Source organism: Odocoileus virginianus, chromosome 3 (genome assembly GCF_023699985.2).
Source record: "Odocoileus virginianus isolate 20LAN1187 ecotype Illinois chromosome 3, Ovbor_1.2, whole genome shotgun sequence".
Taxonomy (NCBI): Eukaryota; Metazoa; Chordata; class Mammalia; order Artiodactyla; family Cervidae; genus Odocoileus; species Odocoileus virginianus.
The window spans coordinates 13,236,072-13,249,347 of record NC_069676.1 but is presented as its reverse complement, the minus strand read 5'-3'; the positions used below and the strand labels follow the sequence as shown (position 1 = coordinate 13,249,347).

The 13,276-nt window shown below is 51.6% G+C and overlaps 2 protein-coding genes across 10 annotated transcripts in view; one reads left to right on the top strand and one right to left on the bottom strand.

Moving 5' to 3' along the window:
- Positions 1 to 3,783: 3,783 nt before the first annotated feature.
- Positions 3,784 to 6,836, top strand: TMED1 (transmembrane p24 trafficking protein 1). The gene is made up of 4 exons (XM_020902403.2): positions 3,784 to 4,085; positions 4,761 to 4,858; positions 4,978 to 5,161; positions 6,160 to 6,836. Exons 1-4 carry the CDS (start codon positions 3,903 to 3,905, stop codon positions 6,376 to 6,378), a joined length of 684 nt encoding a protein of 227 aa, XP_020758062.1. The 5' UTR covers positions 3,784 to 3,902; the 3' UTR covers positions 6,379 to 6,836.
- A 96-nt stretch (positions 6,837 to 6,932) lies between these two features.
- DNM2 (dynamin 2) overlaps positions 6,933 to 13,276 on the bottom strand; it is an 86,588-nt gene continuing 80,244 nt past the window's right edge. For 5 of the 9 annotated variants that reach the window (XM_020902395.2, XM_020902394.2, XM_070464419.1 and 2 more), the window contains 3 exons: positions 10,825 to 11,057; positions 9,558 to 9,809; positions 8,015 to 8,885 (listed from right to left, as the gene is read on the bottom strand). In XM_020902395.2, the coding sequence (XP_020758054.1) occupies positions 8,816 to 8,885; positions 9,558 to 9,809; positions 10,825 to 11,057 (555 nt within the window). In that variant the 3' untranslated portion in view covers positions 8,015 to 8,815. Of the gene's footprint in view, positions 7,317 to 8,014; positions 8,886 to 9,557; positions 9,810 to 10,824; positions 11,058 to 13,276 lie in introns of those variants that run through there. The other 4 variants (XM_020902402.2, XM_020902401.2, XM_020902397.2 and 1 more) reach the window with 2 other exon arrangements.

Genomic DNA, 13,276 nt, shown 5'->3' with positions numbered 1-13,276 from the left:
CCCCTCGCCCCTCCGCCCCCACTCTGAAGCAGTACACAGTATGGTAGAGAATAGTTCTGGTGGGGAAAACACACTGCCCAGCACACGCTCTTGTAATCTTTTGATTATAATTTCAGGGGAATCTCTGACCTCCAGAAGCCAGTCGGCCAACTCCCCACGGTCATAAGAACCCCCGGCTAAGACTCTGGGCCAACATCACAAAGGGAAGAGGGGCCTTGTATGACGGGCTGTCTGCCCAAGAGTCCCATCTCTTCTCTGGCTACTCCTCCCACCTACCCCACCTTCATCCTCCTTCTGCCCCTTGAACTCTCTCAGTGCCTTTGATGTCAGAGAACTGTTTTTTTCTGCTTTCTTCTTCTCCCGACTACTTCAAATCTGAACTTCAATGTCACCTCCTTGGGGAAGCTCTCCCCGACTCCACCTAGGTGAAATAAATCACCTTACCTACCCCCCTAGCATTGACTTCTGAGCACCTCTGAGGGTCTGAAATCATTTAGTGGAGCAGCACTGAGATGATAGCGCCCAAGACACTGGTAATGTCTACCCAGTACATTTTGTTGAATCCTGGGGGAGAGGGAGGATTTTACTTAATCGAGGGAAAACAAGAATCACCCATTCACCCCAGATAACAGTGAAAAAGGTGGGGTTCGTAGCTCTATAGGCCTGTATCTCATCCAAAACATCAACAAATTGAGCAAAAATGGTAAAAATCAATTTTATCTGAACTCAGGAAAACAGCTAAACATTTACGTCAACCAAGGAAATGCAAATCAAGGAGAGGCAACTTGAATGTGGCAGGAAAGCTTTGTGGTGTTTTCCATACCCTTCCTCATCTCCTAGCCCAGCACAGTGGAGGATCTGAAGATAGCCACCTGTGTCCTCAGCATGGGGCCCCGGTTCCCAGTTTCGGAGGGAGCAGAACAGCCCTCATTCTCACAGTATTGTGTGTGTGTGTTCTAGCATGTCTGGGGGTAACCTGAGGGACTGACTCAATGTGCTTTAACTCAGAACGTATTCCTAGAAAACACTGTAAGGTAAAGGAACAACTCACAGCTCTCTGGTGTACAAGATTACAATGGACGACAGTAACATACATGGCAAAAGCTGGGAGGAAAAGCTGGGGTGTTTCTTTGGGTAATTAAGGCATTCAAAAGCACCCATATATACTGGGGAAATTAGAGAGCAATGTGCATACCCAGAGCAGGACAGATGATCAGGAAAGACTTACTAAGACCTTACTCTTTCATCTCCGGTCAATTTCTAGGCTTGATGCAAATAGGAAGAGAAGGCTAAGGCAGAGTTATAAATACCCAGATGGAGTATTGATGTGCTCCAGCAGAGTTTGGCAAAGAGCAGGAGAGGTTTTCTTTCTTCCTTTTTCATTCCATAATATATGAATATTATAACTCAACAGTAACAACATCCAAGTTTTAAATGGACAAAAGACATGAACAGATATTTTTCCAAAGAAGATATACAAGTGACCAATATGCACATGAAAGGATGCTCAGTATCATTAAGAAAATACAAATTAAAACCACTATGAGCTTTTAGAAGTTCCCTGGTGACCTAGTGGTTAGGATTCTGGGCTTTCCCTGTTGTGGCCACGGTTCAGTTCCTGGTCAGGGAACTGAGATCCTGCAAGCCATGTGGCATGACAAAACAAAACAAAACAAAACAAACCTACACACTGAGCTTTCAGTGACTGTAAAATTGAGGAGATCCCAGTTAGGAGAAGGATGTTAGATCTCATTGTCCTCCCAGTCCTAAGACCCTCCCTTGATGCCCCTCAATAAAATGGGCTCATCCTCAAAAAGGAAACAAACAAACAAGCTACTATGAGATACCACTTCATATACATTAGAAGGAATATACTAAAATTAAAATGGAATATAACAAATGTTGATGAGGATGTAGGAAAATTGGGATGGGACCCTTGTACATGGTTGGTGGGAATGTAAAATTGTGCAACTTTACTGTGGGAAAGTTTGGCAGTTTCTCAAACAGTTAAGCATAGAATTACTGTATGAGCCAGCAGCTTCACTCCCAGGTATATACCCCCAAAGAACTGAAGGCAGATACTCAAACAAATACATATACAAACAGGTTCCTAGAGGTACTATTCACAATAGCCAAAATTGGAAACAACCCAAGCATCCAATAGATATCCACACAATGGAATACTACTCAGCTGTAAAAAAGAATTAAATAGTGATATGATGATAAACCTTAAAAACATTATGCTAAGAAAAACAAGGCAGACACTAATAGTCAAACATCCCATTTACATGAAATATCCAGAATTAGCAAATCCATGGAGGCAGATTGATCACCAGATTGGGGTGAGGAAAGAATGAGGAATAATTGATGAATGGGTACAGGGATTCCTTCCTGATGAAAATGTTTTGGAAGTGAGTAGAAGTAGTTTGGTTGTACAATATTGTAAATGAATTAAACGCCACTGAGTTGTTTACTTAAAATGATTCTTTTTAATGTGAGTTTCCCCTTGTTAAAAAAGAATCCTTAACAAAAATTTATCACCCATTTTCCACAACTACTTCAAAATATTCAACTACTAACTCTGAATGACAGGAAAACTTGGAACAGTAAGGAACACCCACACACCTTGTGGTGTACTCCTGCCCTCCGCCGGCAAAAGGAATACCAAGCATGACCATACATAAACTTTGACATTACAAAGTGTTATTTCCCCAAGCTCTCCAAATGTGTAGTTGACAGCCACCAGCTGTATTCAAAGCATAATTGTCACCACCTGCCAACCTCTTTCAGGCCTATCTTGAACAACTCAACACTGTCAGCGGAACATTTTTTCTTATGTTTAAATGGAATCTTCATAGTCTGATTCTCCAATGACATCTTTCTTATCTGTTTGCTTAGGTTGCCTCCAAATTCTCTAAACCAGAATGAGAGATTAATTGGCGTCATGCCCAAAGCAAGGCGATAAACCTGGAATATAAATTAATATTTACTGAGGGCCTATGGACACACCAAGCACTAAATAAACATCACTTTACTTAATCTTCATAACAGCCCAGTCAAGGACTAGTATCATCCCGTGAGGCCCAGCAGTGTGATGCCTCAAGTAACGCATGGGGCATGGTTTGAACTAGGCAATCTGCCTTGAAAGCCCACACTCTGCTTTTCTCTGCTGAGGCTAAGCACCTGAGCAGTCGAGTTTGAGACCTTTCGCGTGCAGGGTTAGCCCAGGCCCCGGAGCAAACAATATGTAACAAATGCAGAGAGCTCACTATGGGCCAGGCCTCATCTCAGTTCTCATCACCTCCGATTTAGAAACAAGGAGACTGATAAAGCGACGGTTCTAAGGCGTCAAGGAATGAAGGATTAGGCATCGGACCTAGGGCCAAGCTCAAGGGCCTGAGACGGGCAAGAACCCACGTTAATAGAAAAGTCTCCACCCACCCTAGCTGAGCTTTTTTTACACGCGAGCCCTACGGGTCGCGTGCAGGCACACTCCCTGCTTCTATTTTCGACACTTTACACCCAGACTGATTCGAACAACAGTCGTCGCGCGCGGGGTACTTTGGGAAAACCGCAGGACCTAGCTGCCTCCACCACAGTTGTCTTAACTTTTGCCTGAGGAGAATGTACCATCGTGGTCTTATTTTTGTAATTTTCCCCACAGTGTTTGAGGTTAGAAAGGAGGCTTTACAAAGAAAAAAAATCTGTAAAAGATCGAGTGTTTTCAGGCGCATCAGGCATTCATTCGGGCAGCTAGGCTCTCCGGGGTCCTTCACTCCTGGTTCCGCGGGCCTCGGATAACGGACAGGACCGGCTGCCAATGAACTCCGCCGAACAGCATAGGGGACAGGGCTCTTCCTTAAAGGAACCGCAACCGGTTAGCAGACCAGAGAGTGACCCGGATGATGGCGGCCGGCGCGGCCTTAGGCTTGGCCCTGTGGCTACTACTGCCGCCACTGGGCGTGGGAGGAGCAGGGCCCCCGCCGATCCAGGACGGCGAGTTCACGTTCCTGCTGCCTGCGGGGCGGAAGCAGTGTTTCTATCAATCCGCGCCGGCCAACGCAAGCCTTGAGACTGAGTACCAGGTACAGGGTCCCGGGTTGGGGAACGAGCGGAGGCAGGGAGGCGGGGCGTGGCCAAACCGGAGCATGCTTTGTATGCACTGAAGAGGGAAGGAGGAGGAGCCTTAGCGTAGCGCTCGGGGGCGGAGCCAGAGAGCGCGCGGCGGGGGGCGGGGACAGCGCGTGGGAGCGGAAGGGGTGGGAATAGAAGGCGGGGCTAGAGTGGGACAGCGGGGAGGCGGGGCCATCGGGAGAACGAGGGAGCCCGTCAGAAGGCAGGACCGTCGCGAGTGGGCGTGGTCAAAACGATTGGGTCGTTTGAGGGAGTTGGGAGGGAAGCCCAGGATGCTATACAAAAAAAGGTGTGGTCAACCTGATAAGTTCTCGGAGGTTGGGCTAAGGAAAGAAGGCAGGGCTCCGTCATCTCATTTGGGGTATGGCCTAGTCGGGACGTGATCTCTATGGGGGGCGTGGCCAGATAAGAGGGCGACAAATCAGTGGGGGCGGAGCCAAGGCAAGGGGCGCGCCAGAGGGAGGGAGTGGGGCTAGACTGGCTTGAAGGTGTAGGTGTCAGAACTCAGGTAGACCTCTGGGTGGTGGTCGGTATGGGTCTATGCGGGTCGGTCTAGCCCTGACCTTCTCTGGCAGGTGCCTTTGGCTTAGCCCTAGCCCTCTATCCTGCTCTTACCTGCCCCCCAGGTGATCGGAGGTGCTGGGCTGGACGTGGATTTCAGTCTCGAGAGCCCTCAGGGAGTGCTGCTGGTCAGCGAGTCCCGCAAGGCAGACGGTGTGCACACGTGAGTTAAGTCCCGCTGGCTGTCCGGGTTCAGTTACAGCCCTGCCCTCGCCGGCGGCCTCGGGTTACCACCCTGCCTGCTGGTCGGCCACTCAGGGTCCTGTGTGTCTGTGTGCCCAGGGTGGAGCCCACGGAGGCCGGCGACTACAAGCTGTGCTTTGACAACTCCTTCAGCACCATCTCGGAGAAGCTGGTGTTCTTTGAACTCATCTTTGACAGCCTGCAGGATGAGGAGGAGGTCGAGGGCTGGGCAGAGGCTGTGGAGCCTGAGGAGATTCTGGATGTCAAGATGGAGGACATCAAGGTGCGCCCAGGAGAGCTGGGGCCACTCCTTCCAGATCTCTGGCATTGCTCCCTGCCCTCTCACCTTGGCTGGGGTCTGCCTGGGCCTGACCCCGCTTTTCCTCCATATTGGTGCCTGCATGCTAAATTGCTTCACTCCTATCATATCCAACTCTTTGTGACCCTGTGGACTGTAGCCCACCAGGCTCCTCTGTCCATGGGACTCTCCAGGCAAAAATACTGGAATGGGTTACTGTGCCCTTCTCCAGGGGATCTTCCCAACCCAGGGACCGAACCCACTTCTCTTATGTCTCCTGCACTGGCAGGCAGGTTCTTTACCACTAGCCTCACCTGGGAAGCCCCCTACATACTGGTGCCCCCAACCTAATAACAGTAGAACATTTCTAGGTATAAACTTTGTTCTAAGGTTTAAGGGCTTAAATATCTCTTGAAGTCTCCATAACCACTGTATATGTAGGGAAGAATACTGGATTAGGTATTAGATTAGATTCCCTTCTCCAGGGGATCTTCCAGACCAGGGATCGAACCCAGTTCTCCCACATTGCAAGCAGATTCTTTACCATCTGAGCCACCAGGGAAGCCCTCTATATATAGGGAGTGTACTCTAATTATCTCCCATTTTACAGTTGGGGAAACTGATGAACAGGATGGCTAAGTAATTCTCCTAAGGCCACACAGCCAGCAACAGAGCCAGTATTTGAACCCAAGCAGTATGGCGTCACCTACTGCTTTTTATTAATTACTAATTAGTATGCTCTTTATACCTAATTGGGCATTCATTTCCTACAACCCTGAGGTTTAATTCGGAGGAGGAAACTGAGGCCCAGAGAGGTTGCTTACTTGCTCATGGTAACACAGCCAGTGAATGGCAAAGGGCTTGAGGCTCAGGCAGCCTGGCCACTGAATCTGTGCTCTCAGCTCTCTCCCTCTCTCCCCCACAAACGAACCCTCACTCCCATCTTGCAGGACAAAGCCTTGCCTTTCCCCTCTCTGCCACAGGAGTCCATCGAGACCATGAGGACCCGGCTGGAGCGCAGCATCCAAGTGCTGACTCTGCTGCGAGCCTTTGAGGCACGTGACCGTAACCTGCAAGAAGGCAACCTGGAGCGGGTCAACTTCTGGTCGGCCGTGAACGTGGCCGTGCTGCTGCTTGTGGCCGTGCTGCAAGTCTGCACGCTCAAGCGCTTCTTTCAGGACAAGCGGCCTGTGCCTACGTAGCCTGCTGCTGTGGAAGAACAGGGGAGAGGAGGGGCAGCAGGGCGCATGCATGTGAGACTTAGAGGCGTCCCTTCCCCAACTCAGTTTCCTACCCAAGGGGAGGCTGTGTAGTTCCAGCCCTGAGGTGGGGCACCTGCCGTGTCTCCACCCTTTCAGGCCTGGGTGGGGAGCACCGGCTGGCTTGCAGGTGTGGGTCCCTCCAGGAGGGATGGCTCAGGGCTGCACCTGTTTTCCTAGATACGGTGCATGGGGGGCACTGCAGGGTTCGAAGGCAACCTGGGGTTTTCTGGCCCTGCCTCTGTCCCCTACTGTAATGTGCCTTAGCCAGTCTTCCAGTTTGCGCCAGCCCTGTGCAGTGCTGGACCGGGCCCAGGAAGCAAACTCCCTGTTCTCTTCCCGCTGGCCTTCAAAGTCAGGTCCCGATAGGAGGGGGCTGACTGCTGCGGGATCCTAGGCCTGCCTGCCTTCTCCTTGTGGCTCCACCCGAGGCCTGTGCTGCTACTGTGGTGGCCTGCTGTGCCAGGGGCCAGGGGGAACAAGACGTGGCTGCAGTGTTCTTGCCAGAACAGTCACTTTTATTGACAGGAAGGGGCCTGGCCCCTTGGCCCAGCGGGGAGTGGCTGGGTGTGAGGTCTGGTTACAGAACTCGGGGAGCGGAGTCTGCAAGACCACCCGGCCCTCCTGCTCTCCCTGCAGGGGCTCCAGATGGGGCCAAGGAATGGCCCAGTTCAAGCCTGCACGGGAGCCTCCTGGAACAAAGGGTGGTCTGGGCACCAGAGTCAATAAATTATGGTCAGAAAAAAATCACAGTGCCTGGTGATTGGGGCTCAGGGACACCAGCCAGGACAGTCCTGCCCCCAAGGGCAGCCGGGCAGGCGGGAGGGGTCTCCCACGAAGCTCAGAAGAAAGGCCGGGCAGGAGCCGATGGAGGTGGTCGCCTGGGCACAAGAGAAAAAATCAGAAAGCAAAGTTTAACTGTGACCAGGGCTGGGCCGGAAGGCCTGTGCCCCCAAGAAGGTGAAGGGGGAAGCCCTCAGGACTGTAGGGGTGAGGAGGAGCCTGATCACTGCACAGTATAAGGTGGACGGCCAGGATACCCTCTCCCTTCAGTAACTCACACACGTGTCCCAATTCCCCATCCTGGTCTGTTATCAGCGCTGTGTCAGGGGCTCCAGCCAAGTGTGTGGGGATGGAGTGTGTGTATGCATGTTAAGTCGCTTCAGTCATGTCTGACTCTTTGCAACCCTATGGACGGTAGCCTGCAAGCCTCCTCTGTCCATGGGATTCTCCAGGCAAGAATACTGGAGTGGGTTGCCATGCCCTCCTCCAGGGGATCTTCCTGACCCAGGGATTGAATTGGTCTCTCTTATGTCTCTGGCATTAGCAGGCAGTCTTTACCACCAGTGCCACTTGGGAAGCACGTGGGGATGGGGGGAGGGGGAATATTTGCTTCTACTCCTGAGGTGTTTAGGAAAGTAAAAGCTCTCCCCCTTAGAAGTGAACCCACCCACTTGAGAGCCCCGAGGCCCTGTGAGTGAGGAATGGGGGCGGGGGGCCCGTGGTGGGAGGGGCAGAGAGAAGGCCAGCCACCCACCCCCTCAGCCTGAATGGCAACACAAAAGGCCCACACACGAGCCACCAGAAGCGTCTTCCCTTTATTTTAGTTTATTAATAGGATACAGAGTGCAGGCACTTACAGTGGTCAAACCGAGCGAGCGAGAAGGTTTGCTCACGGAGAGGCCGCCCGGAGCCTGACCCGTGGGGGAGGCCTGGGTGGGAACCCAGAGGGCCCCCCAAGCTTCCCTATCCCATTCAGCCCCGAACCCAGGCTGCCCTGGGAACCCAGGAGGAGAAGGGGGGTGCCCAGGGATGAGAGAGGTCAGCCGGGGCCGAGGGTTCCGGACCTGGCAAAGGCACCTCCGGCAGCCGAGGAAGGAATATGTACAACTTGGGCAGGCGGGCAGGTAGTGCTGGGCCCGCGGGGCCTGACTTGCCACTGGGAGCCCCAGCTGCTGAGTAGCAGAGCGAGGCCTCGGGGGCAGGGACACCTCGGTGCCGATTCTTAGGCCTGGTCCACTCAGGCTTTCCTGGCCAGAGAACTCCGGGGGTGAACCCCGCCCCCCACGCCAGCCTGGCTCCCTCGTTCAAGATGGCACTCAGGATGCAGCTGTCTCCTCTGGTACCTGAGACCCCATCTCCCAAAGTGCAACACCCCAGCACCCCTCATCCCGGGGCTCCAGGGGCCCTCCTTTCAGTGCTGTGTCCAGTCGGGGATGGGGGCCACGGTTAGGGAAGAACCAGGGGCTGCCCGCAGGGAGCCTGGTCCCGCCTGGGGACGGGAGGGCCAGGGGCGGCAGGTGGGCTTAGACCACCGAAGCTCCTACACCAAGGGTCCTGCTCGAGGACTCCCAAGAACATGCCCCCCAACCCCTGCAGCCTAGTCGAGCAGAGATGGCTCGGCTGGGCGGATAATGGTGGGCCGGCTGGGTGCAGCAGGGGGTCTTCTGCTGCAAAGAGAATAAAGACAGGAGGGGAAGAGGGCAGTGAGGCCAGAAGCCGGGCAAGGCCGAGGACCCAGGCCCCACCTTCCCCACCCCTGGTAAACATTGCCCGTGTTCTGTAGTAAAGTTAAAGACTTTAAAGAAGAGCATGGTGAATGCTCTTCCAAGCCCATCACAACAGCTGGCCGAGTTCTTGGCTGGTGTGGTGGGAAGCCCTGTCGATGAGCACAGGTAGGCCAGCTCCCACCAGGGTGCTACATGATGGCAGCTTTGGTGTTGGGAAGGAATGAGCCAAACCGGGGCATCAGCACCTGCGCCCACTCTGGACCACAGGTTGCTCACGGGAGAAAAGGGGAAGAAAGAGCCTGGCAGGCAGGGAGGGGCAAGGCAGGGCAGGGGATGGGCAGCGCCTGATATGCGTGTCCTCAGAAAGGAAACTGATCAAAACCAGAAGAAAGGGTCCCATGGGAGGGGCCCCGAGCTACAAGGGGGCCCACTTGCTCATGTAGACGGGCGAGGGAGCTTGGGAGTCGCCTGGACTCCGCTGCTTTGTGAATTAGGCCTCTTGGGGCCTCAGTTTCCCCATGAGCCCCACAGGGATGCTGGTGACTTCTTTGCTCCCTACAGGGCACAGGCAGGTGGCTCTAGGTGGCAGGTGGCAAGGGGGTCTAGCCTTACCTGGGCACTCCAGGGGGAATGCCGGGTGGAATCCGAGCCGGCCGAGATGGGATCTGAGGTGGGGCCGAGAAGGGGTCGTTGTTGGCAAACACGCCAGGGTGGGGGCCGGGCCGGGACGGGATCGGGGGCGCTGAGAAGGAAGCTGCCCCCACCGGCACAGGAATCAGGGGTGGCCCCGGGGTGGGACCCCTCACTGCTGGGGGCCGGCCTGGGGGGTGCACGCTGGATACTGGCCGACGCTGCGGTGTGGGGCTGTGGAGGGAGGAGAGGTGTGAGGTGAAGCTGGTGGGTGGGTGCGCTGGCCACATGGGTATGGGCGCAGAAGCCCAAGGTGGGGCCAGGGCACTGGCCAGGGTGGCCTCCTCTGTAACACAGGCTAGTACCAGCTACCACCCAGCCAGAAGCAGTGAGTAGCTGGTCCTGGGCAGGTCAGCACAGATGCTCTGGGCCAGGGCCCAGCACCTGTCCTCGGTCAACAAGCATTCCTGCTTCCCTCTGGTCTCACTCCTTCTGGCATCTCCCTCTCACTGGCCCCACTCCAGCCTCCCCACTGACCCCAATCCACCCTTTAAAGCCAAAAATCCTTCCAGAGCCCAGCATGCCTCCAGAGGTTGTAAGGTCCATGGGTCCCTGTCCCACACGCCCCACAGGCTCCCCTCTGGGTGCTGCATCTCAAGCTGGAGGCTGGGTCTGCTCTCCAAGGAACCTCATAGCTCCCTGAGGGCTTGGAAAGCTCGGCACCTTCTGAGACTTCTCTGGGCCATCCTCTCTCCTCCCACTACCTGCCCTGTTACTGGTCAGGTGTCCCTGCCCGAGGCTCTGACATGCCCATGTCAGGGCCTCATTGCACCTCCACTCTAGGTGGTCAGGGCTGGGGATGCTGGTTTTGCCCTCCACGTGTCCCTCTAGGTCCTCTCCTACCAGCCGTTCTCAGCTGTGCTCTGTGCTTTAGGAGGCTCACCTGTATGGCCAGGGTTGCCCAGGCCCCTTGCCCTCTCTGGTTTCGGTTTGGCCTTAACCAATAGAAGGCATCAGGAGATGGGCAGGCCACTAACCCTTTTCTCTCCCTGCCCCTTCAGGCCTAGGCAGGGTGGCAGAACCACACTACGGCCAGCCCTGGGTGCTGTGCTATCTGTGGTCAGGAACCCCGCACCCTGGCCACCCATGGCTGTGCCCTGATGGACACATGGGGGTGGGGGGGATGGGCAGAGCTAAGAACCCACAGGCAGCACCCTCTGCAGCCAGTGGGCAATCCAGCCTCACGGACCTGTGGCTGCTGGCGTTCTGGATCCAGGTGTCATCAACGGGTGGGGGCACGGGCGTGGACACAGTGCTGGTGCTGATGTCCCCAATGATGTTGAGCGCCTCCTTGAGCGCGTGGTACATGCGCAGCATGTCGTCCCGCCGCTGGGCCTGGTCGGCCGACTCTTCCATGAGGCTGCTCTGGTCCGCCGACGAGTATAGGTAGGCCAGCAGCTCATGGTGGATGAAGGCCTTCGTCTGGGGGCAAGGGTTGGAGAGGTCAGAGGTTCCCACCACACCAGCCAAGAGCTCAGCCAGCTGCTGTGATGGGCTTGGAAGAGCATTCACCATGCTCTTCTTTAAAGTCTTTAGCTTTACTACGGAACATGGGCAATATTTATAAGGAGGTGAGCTTTCTACTCAGTTGTCTCCTGGGTCTCTCAGGGGTGCTTGCCAGTGTTCTTTCAATCATGAGGTTCTTGTGAAACTTATTCGTAGAATCTTATCTTTAATAGCTCTTTTCTCCCATTATATCTTGAAACTGACTTTTGTTTAAAAACTGCTAGTTTCTGTTCATTAACTTTATACTTTGTTATAGTAGTTTTTCAGTTACTTTTCTTGGAGTTTCTAGGTACACAAGTTCATGTTTACATAAGGACAATTTTTCCCATTCTTTTTCAACATTCACACCTTTAAATTATTTTTCTTGTCTAAATGCATTGGCTAGTAACTCTACAAGAAGGTTAAATAAGAATGGAAATGGCCAACTTGTTGATTTTGGAAGGGATGCTTCCAGAGCTTCCCCATTAAGGGCAAGAGTGGCTTTGAGACAGAAATATCGAATCGATGGATACATGAGATCTTGTAACCAAAGTCTCCTCCTACAATTGTCTTGTTAAGAATAGATGTCCACCACCAGTTATTAGAGAACTGCAAATCAAAATTACAGTGAAGTACACATCACACCAGTCAGATGGTCACCATCAAAACGTGTACAAATAATAAATGCTGGAGAGGGTGTGTAAAAAATGAATCCTCCTATATTGTTGGTGGGAATGTAAATTGGTGCAGCCACTATGGAAAACAGTATGGAGGTTCTTTTAAAAACTAAAAACAAAAAACAAACAAAAAAAAACTAAAAACAGAACTACCATATGATCCAGCAATCCCACTCCCGGGCATATATTCAGAGAAAACTGTAATTCGAAAAGATACATGCATCCTCAATGTCCACTGAAGCACTATTTACAATAGCTAAGACATGGAAGCAACCTAAATGTCCATCAACAGATGAATGAACAATGATGTGGTACACACACACACACACACACACACACACACACACACACACACAGAGTAGAATATTACTCCATGATTAAAAAAAGAATGATACAATGCCATCTGCAGCAACATGGATGGACTTAGATGTCATCATATTAAGTAAGACAGAGAGTAAGACACTTATATGTGGAATCTAAAATATGATATAAGTGGGCTCATTTACAAAACAGAAACAGGCTTATGGTTACCAAACAGACACTGGTGGTTGTGGTGGTGGATAAATTAGGAGTTTGGGATTAGCCAACACAAACTACTATATATAAAATAGATAAACAACACTGCTCTACTGTAAATACCACAGGGAACTATATTCAATATCCTACAATAAACTATAATGGGAAAGAACATGAAAAAGAATATATATCTAGATGGATTTTCTCAAATGAACTTTCAACACACACAAAGCTGACAGTGCTGGATAGTTTTGCATTTGCAAACCATGCAAATGCATTAGCTATTCAAACATTTAAATTTTGAAAAACAAGTAAAGGGAAAAAAGTATCACTTTTTTTAAGTGAAAAATCTCCTTTGTCCACTCTGGTCTCTTTAGGTCCCTTGGGTTCCCCTTCCAGGGTCACTAGGTTCCTGTACAAACTTCCAGATTCTTATAATATTCCATATTATATATAGAGAAGATTTCCCATCTCTTTTTACACAAATAGAGCCTTCTTGATCATTCTGTTATGCTCTATACCTTTTTCACTTTAATAAAGTTAGTACAGACCTGGAAAAAGTTTTCATCCTTTTGTTTTTGGGTATTTTTTTGCAATAAAATGGATATTTACTTAACGAATTCTAAGAAATGGATAGAGATTTCTATTTCTTGGCTATTATAAAACATGCTGAAAAGAATAACCCTGCATGTGCTCAATTTGCATGTTGGCAAATGTCTCTGTGGGGAGAAATTCCTGCAAGTGGAACTGCTGGATCAAAGCATACATGCATTTAAAATTGCATACCTGCAGCACCCTATATATTGCCAATCCCATCCATATGTAAGAATGTATCAGGACACCCATGAGGAGGAGACTGGGAAGAACAGAGTGAAAGGGAAGGGACACGAGATTTTTGCTTTAGGCACTGTCCTACTATGAGCTCTTATAGTCACCAGACAAACTGAACCTGGGCTACACACA

Excerpts from the sequence above, each read along its gene's own strand:
- TMED1 (XM_020902403.2), top strand. The coding sequence starts at position 3,903 with ATGATGGCGGCCGGCGCGGCCTTAGGCTTGGCCCTGTGGCTACTACTG. Across the intron at positions 4,086-4,760 it reads GCCTTGAGACTGAGTACCAG|GTGATCGGAGGTGCTGGGCT; the intron begins GTACAGGGTCCC and ends CCTGCCCCCCAG. Across the intron at positions 4,859-4,977 it reads AAGGCAGACGGTGTGCACAC|GGTGGAGCCCACGGAGGCCG; the intron begins GTGAGTTAAGTC and ends CTGTGTGCCCAG.